The sequence below is a fragment of the Anas platyrhynchos genome, chromosome Z (genome assembly GCF_047663525.1).
Source record: "Anas platyrhynchos isolate ZD024472 breed Pekin duck chromosome Z, IASCAAS_PekinDuck_T2T, whole genome shotgun sequence".
NCBI classification, from domain to species: Eukaryota; Metazoa; Chordata; class Aves; order Anseriformes; family Anatidae; genus Anas; species Anas platyrhynchos.
The window spans coordinates 84,594,641-84,603,356 of NC_092621.1; the positions used below are offsets into that span (position 1 = coordinate 84,594,641).

At 50.4% G+C, this 8,716-nt stretch overlaps 1 protein-coding gene across 4 annotated transcripts in view; it reads right to left on the minus strand.

Moving 5' to 3' along the window:
- Positions 1–8,304, minus strand: part of ELL2 (elongation factor for RNA polymerase II 2) — a 37,658-nt gene extending 29,354 nt beyond the window's left edge. For 3 of the 4 annotated variants that reach the window (XM_038170719.2, XM_038170721.2, XM_027446433.3), the window contains exons 1-2: positions 8,066–8,304; positions 237–284 (exon numbers count right to left, since the gene is read on the minus strand). In XM_038170719.2, the coding sequence (XP_038026647.2) occupies positions 237–284; positions 8,066–8,194 (177 nt within the window). In that variant the 5' untranslated portion in view covers positions 8,195–8,304. The remainder of the gene's footprint in view (positions 1–236; positions 285–8,065) is intronic. The other variant, XM_038170720.2, reaches the window with a different exon arrangement.
- Positions 8,305–8,716: the final 412 nt, after the last annotated feature.

The window sequence follows — 8,716 nt, forward strand, 5'->3', positions numbered from 1 at the left end:
ATTTAGGGTATCAGGTGATAAAAGACAAAAAAAAATAAAAGGGTATACCAACAGCATGACTCTTTTCCATTTTTAACTAAAATTCTTCAGTAAATAAAATGAAACGTGGTGTTAAACGTATCTTGAAATTACCTGAAGCATGTGTGTTTGTGTTTTTGTTTTTTTTTTTTTTTTTTTTTTAAGTAACTAATAGATAATCTATGCTGGACTGTGTTACAGAAGTACAAAACACTCACCCCTTGGAGTCCTTGAAACTGAATTGAAGGTTGAGCAGAAATAAGATCCTGCAAGAAAAAGAAAACAAGTAAAATGTAAGCAAAGTGCAAGCCTCTCTGCATCTGCAGAATGTATTTTTCTTCATCAAGAGCACACGTAGTGCATCCGTTTGCAGACAGTCTCCTCACCAGCTATACCATGGCTCAGTGCCCCCACACATGCATGCCCAGGGCTCCTGCCAGCAGTCCTCCACATGGCACCAAGAAGCTTTAGAGCTGATGTTTTGTCATGCTCACCAAGGATGCCTGAGTGTCATGGGGTGGAGGGGTGGGCAAGAAAATTAATGCTCAGCATTATTGCGTAGTATTGCTGTTATTGCTAGAACTCCTCCCTTCCCCTATATATGAAAACAGTTCCAAAAGGTGTGCTCCCCCCCCCCTAAATTCTGCCTTCACATCCTGGTTGCTTACAGTTTTCCATGTGCTTAGTTTCTGAAGAGCATGTTTGATGATACCATTTTTACTTGTTCGTGAGTGCTGGGCACCCTTTGGTGCTTTTCCACTCTTCAGCTTGGCTAATGAGGTAGATTTCATTTCAGAAATTAGAAGAGATGGAACATAACCAAGCCAAGTAATTTAGGTCTCCCCCACACAGTCCTCTCTCCCTCAGCAATGAATCTACCAAGAGACATATGCAACAGGGCCAAAAATAATAGTAGCCACCTCTCACTTGCCTCTATAATTTCACATCACTAAGTGCAGCCTGCTCCCGAACAGGATGCAAGTATGGAAGCATCCTGTGCCACAGCCCGTGAAGACTTGCAGGTGTTTTGGGGTAGGGGGGGCAGGGAGATTGCTAGCTGAAAACTTTTTCTTGTCACAGGTTAGGTTCTGGCCAGATCTATTCCTTGACATAGCTCACAGGAGCAAAAACACCAATGCCAGCAGGAGCATGCTGATAAGGATATCCCATTTTAGCAGCAGTGCTGACTGTGCTCAGCTTTACTGAATCCTGAAATTACGCTGCTGGACAGAACAACATATGGCCTCTGTGCTGACTGGCTCGACTTACCAGGCTTTGTCCATAGGATTTTGCAGCGAGGTCGTCAGCCTCCCGCAAATGCTTGCGCTGAAAGAGCTGCGCCAGAGGATGACATTCTAATTAATTAAACATTTCGCTCCAGAAAAGCAAGTGCTTGTAAACCGAGGTGCCATCCAGGATGGTGAAGCTGTGTCAGCACAGGACACAGCTCGGTATCACTAGGAAAGCAAGCTGGGTGCAGCTCCTGCCCCCTCCTACTCCCAGCCACAGGTTCCTCCTCCCTCCCTGGCATTTGTCTCCCTTTTCACAGGGAAATTCACCACACACCAGCAGCAGATCCCTGAGTTTGGCAACGGACTGACCCTGCTCGTGCCGGGTGGCAGCAGAGACAGGAGCCATGCACCACCCTGCCAGCAGCAACGAGCAGACACAGGCACAGGCCCCAGCTCTTCATCAGCGCCTGTGCTTGCTGTCGGTGACAGGAGGCTTACACAGCACCTCGGGTTGCACAGCAGCCTGCAGCACACACCAACTTAAGCCTTTAAATGGCTTGCTGGGAACTAGCTTGCTCCACAGATCTTCTGGCTCCAAGCAGGGAAGTGCCAGAAGCCAGACAAGTGGAGTTATGAATGGACCTGCTTGCCCAGCACGCACAAACCAACTCGTTTCAGAAGGCAGTGGGGTCCATATACGAAGTCTGACGCCGCTGTAAATCCTGACTTCTGTCCCAGGCGTCAGCTTTTGGGAAGGAAATTGTGTCCCACATAGAAAGTGACGTCCGGGAGCGCTTCCCCACACGCTGACTCAGAGGTGGCGGCGCAGAGGACGTCACCTTCGCACACGGAGCCCGACATCAGCCGGCTTCTGATCCAGGGAAAGCACACTGGCTTCGCCAGCAACCTGCTCTACTTCAGCGAGAGAAAATGCCACCGAGAATCTAAATTTAGCCGAGTATCAGAAGGCTCTCACGTCCTTGCTGGCACCTTATCTGGAGCACCAGACTGTGCTGGTGGGGAGCAGGGAAGGGGACGGCCCCGCAGCCAAACCTTCGGCTGCCGGCCAGCCTGACACTGCAACAAACATCTCACAGACAGCTCACACGAGGCTTTTCTACAATGGCTTTTCTACTTCTCATCTGTTGCCAAGTCCTCACTCACTGTATTTCATGTCCTGTACCCCAAAGCTACTCGGTCTTCTCTGTGTAGGGAGCACAGGGGCCCTGCCTCTTTCCTGTGCCATCCTCCTCCAACTTCCCCACACCCACCTACATTAGAGGGCACATCCACAATTAGTGCTTTTTTAATCCATTTATGCACGTGCTGTCCATGATTTTGCCCAATCCCTTTATGAACCGGCTGAGACCGTCTGCCTCCTGTCTCCCCTGACAGCAAGGCAGAGAAGCTCACCATCCTCCAGGTGAACAGACTCGCTGGCTTTAACGCTATCCACCAGTTTTATCAAGTGCCCTCTTGTTCTGGCACTGCATGATACGGGCCCTATCAGCTCTACCTTCACATTACCTACCATTTCTCAAGCCTCAGCCCCTTATCTTTTGCTCCAAAACGAAGCCCCAGCCTTTCTGGACTCTTGGCAGGGCGTAGGCCACTGCTACACCCCCATGATCACAGCAGGGGAAGGGCAGAGGAGGCCAGCTCCCTTCCCTCACATCCCTCTGCAGATGCAGTACCCAAAACAGCTGAAGCGAAGTGCACATTGCCTCAGTGAAGTGAGAGTAGTAATAACCAAATGTCAGCTCAGTCAAAAAAGGAGCTACAGCTGCAGGCACACTCCACTACTTCCATCTGAAAAAAAATAAGATAAAGTTTCCTACAAAGAATTGGTTACAAAAAATACCTAGAGCTGCTTCAACCAGATCATAAATCTCTAAATACAGGGGAGAAAAATTTGAGAGCTACCCATCTTACTTTCCCCAGGTTTGCAGTTTTGCTTCATGGTTTTTGGGCAGGGACTACGTCTGCTTGCAAGACACAAGATCTGCACACACACACGGCACTTGGCAAATAACTCGGATATTTATCCGGCACCACCCTTGTATACAAGGTTAATTATCTAGTGTTTTTCAGGCCTGTTGACTCACGGTGAACAGAAGATGCATTTATATCAACACATTAGAGATTGTGATGTGCAATAGCTCTGTATACATTTTGATGATTTTCAAAGAGTTACCATGCGGAAAGGCTAAGGCATGATGTAGTTGCAGGGTAACAGTGTCAGCCTAAGGATTTCCCCTTCTCCCCTCTACAGCCCTTCAGCAGCTTCTCTCTCCTGCCTCAGGGCTTACAGCTGCCCACTGAGCCTGTAAAAATTTACTTGTTAATTCACAGCATGGCTGTACATCAGCACAACTTCTGCTGAGGAATTAGAGCCCTCCTCACAGGAGAAGGAAAAGCATTTAAACAGAAAAGACTACAGGGCCTGATAAAGTCTATTATATTAATAACCCCAGACACTGTATCACTGCCACTGAGGATTATTCCTTACCTACACATTCCAGCCATCAGATGGGTCACGTCATCCTTCCCGATTACTATATGGATTGAGAAACCAAAGTAGCCAGCTAGGCTTCCTTTTAATGAAGTTGAGAGAGCTAACTCTCATCTCCAAGCATTTAATGTATTGAAACAATCATGTTGTGAGCTGGCAAAGCCATTTTAATGCATGGATATGGAGATGCAACCTTAACTCAGACTCCTTTGGCATACCCACCCTGATTACTCTTAAAATTACACAGTGAGATTACGGTTTTTTGTTGTTGTTTGCCTTAAACACACAGCCAGTGCAGCACCCCCAGGGTTAGGCAGAAGCAGCCCCAGCCCAGGTGAAGCAGTGGATGTACTGGCTCAGAAAACGCAACTGCCCTTCCTAGGGAAGCTGGCGAACAGATCCAAGGAGTTGTCTTGGAAAATAAAGCTGTGTTCTAGCTACGCGGCCATGTACTGCTGCACAGCTCCTGAAACAGGAAGCTTTCCTTCCTATTCCCAGGAAGCTGTTCCCTCCAGCACTTGTGGAGCTCCTCCAGAGACTCAGCTCACTAACCCAGAACAAGACACTCTGGAAAATAAATAAATAAATAAATAAATAATCAGGTAGTTTTTCCCAAATGAAAAGAAATGGATTCGGATTTTTCCTCCCCACTGTCAGGGGCCACGAAACCTCGGATCAGTTCAAGTCATCACTGCAGATATTCAGCTCCACTTTGTCTTCACTGAGTCCACGCACGGGGTGCCAGTAAGGTGCTAGCCTTAAACCAGCTCTATGGCAGGAACAAACTCGTTCATTCAGACAGCATGTCACTGCCCCAAGTTTTTCCTGCAGTCCCATGTCTCATCAACCACAGCCTTCTGACACCTGGAACAGGATACACATCCTCATCACCCTCATACCAGATCTCTGATCTATCCAGAGCAGCCTGTCCCGTGCATTAGACACATGGATTGTGTAGGAAGATAGTGCAGCAGTAGGAAGGGAAGGGAGAAGAAAAAAAAAAAAAAGCATTTCTTTCATCTGAGAGTGGATGTGCCGGTTTGGCTACAGCACTGCGATCGCGGTGCCGAATGTGAGCCCTCCTGCCCAGCTCGGTTTGCCGCTGACGACACGAGACCTTGCACCATGAAGCCTGCGCAGGAAGGGGAGCCAAGCAAAGGACAAGGACAGCAAGAAGGGCTTCTGGTTTTCTTTAGCAGCAGAGCAGGCTGACACACTTGCCAAAAGACAGCAGTATTTCCCAGCCAGCCAGCAGGGCAGCGGCGCAGCACGCATCCAGCTGAGGTATGAGCCGAGGTGGCACCGATTTAACAGACCAGGTTATCTGCAGGTTATCCCTGACACGTGGAGCCCGTTGTCTGCAGTGGAGGCACAAGCCCTTGCTGCTGCTGTGTCCGTAACTCAGCTGTTATGTTGGTGTCTCTCTTCTACTCATCTGCCCCATAGTTTGTAGGGATTACGATTTTTTCTCCTGCCGCTAAGAGATTTGTCCCAAATCAGACTCACAACTTTGTGACACAGCAAAAACACGCGGAGTAAGATCACCCACTTCTTGCTCCCGTAAGAAACCAGGGGAAAAAGCCCTGCAATCAACCAGTGATGAAAATACATTTATCATGAATGCTTGCGTTGCCTAAATCAATTAACTCCCCATTATCAAGTGCATCATCTTAAGAGAGATGCAACCTCAGATTTGAAGAAACCAAACCAAAACAAATGCAGAATGTATCATCAGCACTCCGTGTACCTAAGCGGGCAACTTAGGGACAGAAACAGAGGCTTCAGGCATATCCCCTCTTTCGCAGGGAGCTCCCCTGCAGCTTGCACTCCGGTAGCAAGAGTATCAGTAGCAGATTTCTGCTCTTTCAGCAGCAGCAGGAGGGAATGACCAAGGGCATTCCCAGCTCCACTGCAGGCACCAGGCTCTTCCGCACACTCCCACTGCCAACAGGATTTTCAGTGTCTTCCCTTAACCTCTCACAGCCACTCTCTGGTTCACTGCCAGCTCCCTTCACCCCCATCCTCTTCCCTGCGCCTTCTAAGTCCACCTTGGAGCTGACTGACAGGCAAGCAGAAAGCAAAACCAAAGACATTTGCCCCATCTACAAGGGGAAGTGCATCCTCACTCCCACGGACCTCCAGGAGGATGAAGCCTTGCACCAGAAAGCAGTTTCCTAACCCCCAGCCCAAACCCCAGCTGTTCGAGGCAGATGTGAGTCACGGGGAATTTCAGCCCTGGTAAGTGAAATACAGCAGACTCCCATGACACCACTTCAATTGCTCTGAGTGGGGGGAACATCAGACAAGCACGCATTTCACATGCTTATTGACTCCACAACCTCTGCAGCTGGAACGTCCAAATGATTATTCAAAGAATAAACACTTAAATGCGAGACAGATTCCTAAGAGCCAGAGTTATCCCTGGGTTTAGGAGGCTGAGATTTTAGAGGCCAGGAAAAAAAAAAAAAAAAAGAAAAAAAAAACCTTTAAAAAGCTTTAATAGCATTCAGAACAACTTAGAGATTTACAGTTGCTGTCACCTGGAGAACCACAGCTGGGACATAACTGTAGACAGATGTTTGTTCTGCTAAAAGCACTATCAGCTGAAGACACTTCTGTCCTTGTTGCCCTGCAGGGACTGCTCAGAGCAGTGCTCCCCAGCCTGCTTCAGGAGCAGCCGGCAGATTAGGAGAGGCCACCAGCACCTGGAGTGACATTACACGCTGTCGTCAAACAGTGAGAGGCTCCGTGGTGCATTCTGCTTCTTCTTCACCTGGTCTCCTACACTGCTTCTGACCATTACACGGCAATCCAACTTTGCAGCCAAGCCGTCAAAAAGTGACTTGGTGATTTTGCCCAGCTCATTTCGGCACAGAGGGTAGACCTGCATGCTATATAACTTGAGCTCATCTAATCAGGTAGCTGAGCAGAACCTGTTTTTTAAGAAAAAGTGTCCATGCTTTCCATTGCTGCGGCCGCAGATGATGCTCGAGCGCTTTAAGCCATGCCGATCAGCAGCACCGAGGCCAACCCGAACGCGAAGAACGTCCTGCACCACCTGCACCCAAGCCACTCCATGTGTCGTGAAGCAGGAAGGTGAGCAGGGAACCAGGCCCTGCCCTCACCTACAAACAGCTGCACGGAGCTGGCCTGCTGCAGACACAACCCCAGCTCTGCACGTGGGGGAAGCTGGATTCAAGAATTTAAGAGCTGATTGCTATGCAAGCTAAGGAAATCCTCAGCAAAGAAAGCAAGCAGAGTAAGCGCTTCCATCTTTACAGAAAGTATTTAAACTTGAGTGTTAAGCAATTAAGCATGCACAGCCTGCCTGAGTTGTACAAGTGATGGCTAAGCAGGTCATTTGAGGGTTATCGTGACTCCACACATCGACATGCTGTTTGAGATATTACTTGTGTTACACAGATAAGGCTCTTCTGCACCGGGCAGAGGCGATTACAGAGCTATAGGTCAGCTCCCCTGCGTTCGCTTCACAACTTTCTCAAGTTCTCAGCAACACTGATTTTAAGCCTGTGTCACAACCCTTCCAGCCGCACGGCGAGAAGTGGAACAGGTCGGCGATACAACCCCAAACGAAAAGCTAGAGAGAGGAACGGTATTGCCAGCTACAGCCCATGGATCTGCAATTGGGCGTGCTAGCTTCGGGGACGGCTCTTTTTATAAAGGCAGAAACTCCGGAGGCTGCACTATCGGAGCTCCAAGTTTTTTGGCCGGCCGCTCTTGGAGCCGCCACCATTCCAGCGGCAGGCACTGACTCCTGCAGGACCAGGCGAGGAAAGAGCCGGGGCTGCAGGCGCTGAAGTTAAGAGGGATGAGGAAAGAGCAAGGCAGGAAGAATTTCAGTGTTGTTTTTTTTCTGTTTGTTTTTTTCCTGATAATTTAAAAAATATATATATTTTTCCTATACTCACTATAAATCGTTCTGTATTCGGTTCAGAGCATCCTGAGGAGCAGGCATGTGCTAAAATTTGACGGAAAATTACGCTAAGTTGGAGGTCGATTCCGCTTTAGGGGAAAAAAAATGAAATTAAATTAAATAAATCAGGTAAATAATTTATGAATTATTATGAGTTGGCGAGCGGGAGGCACCTGCCTGGCTCCCGGCACCCACGGGTGCCCGCTGGGCTTGGGGGAGAAGGGAGGAAACAGAGGGAAGGCTGCGCGTGGAGGGGCGAGATAAAACAAATTAAGCCAAAAAAAACCAAAACAAAAAAAAAAAAGCCCCCCCGTGCCCCTCGGGGGGGTCTCTCCCCGCTCCCCGTCCCCCGCCGCCCCCCGCTCTCACCTGCCGGCCCCGGTAGCTCTCGATGGCGCGCAGGGCGGTCTCGGTGAGCTTGACGTGCAGCACCGTCCTGCTGCCCGCCGCCTGCCCGCCGCTCACGGCGTAGCGGCCGCCCTCCCGCAGCGCCGCCATCTTAGGCGCCGCGCCGCCCGCCCGCACGCCGCCCGCCCGCGCCCCTAATGCCGGGACCGGGCCCGCCGCCGCCGCCGCCGCCCGCCGCCATGGCCGGCGCCGTGACGTCACGCCCCGGGCACGCCCCCCCCCCCCGCCCCTGCCCCGTCCACCTCCCGCCCTCCCCGGGCACGCCCACCCGGCCGGGGACGCGGTATGGCGTCACCGCTCGCCGGGTGCGTGACGTCACGCTGCCCCGCTGCCCCCTCTGCCAGAGGGGCTCCTCGCACAGCCCCCGGCCCTCAGCCTCCTCCCTCACGCATGTGCCCTCCCTCAGCCCTCCTTACCACAGGTGCGGGTACCGGTGACAGGACTGGTACAGGTACAAGTACAGGTGCAGAATCACAGAATCACACAGAATCACAGAATCTCTAGGTTGGAAGAGACCTCAAGATCATCGACTCCAACCTCTGACCTAACACTAACAGTCCCCACTAAACCATATCCCTAAGCTCTACATCTAAACGTCTTTTGAAGACCTCC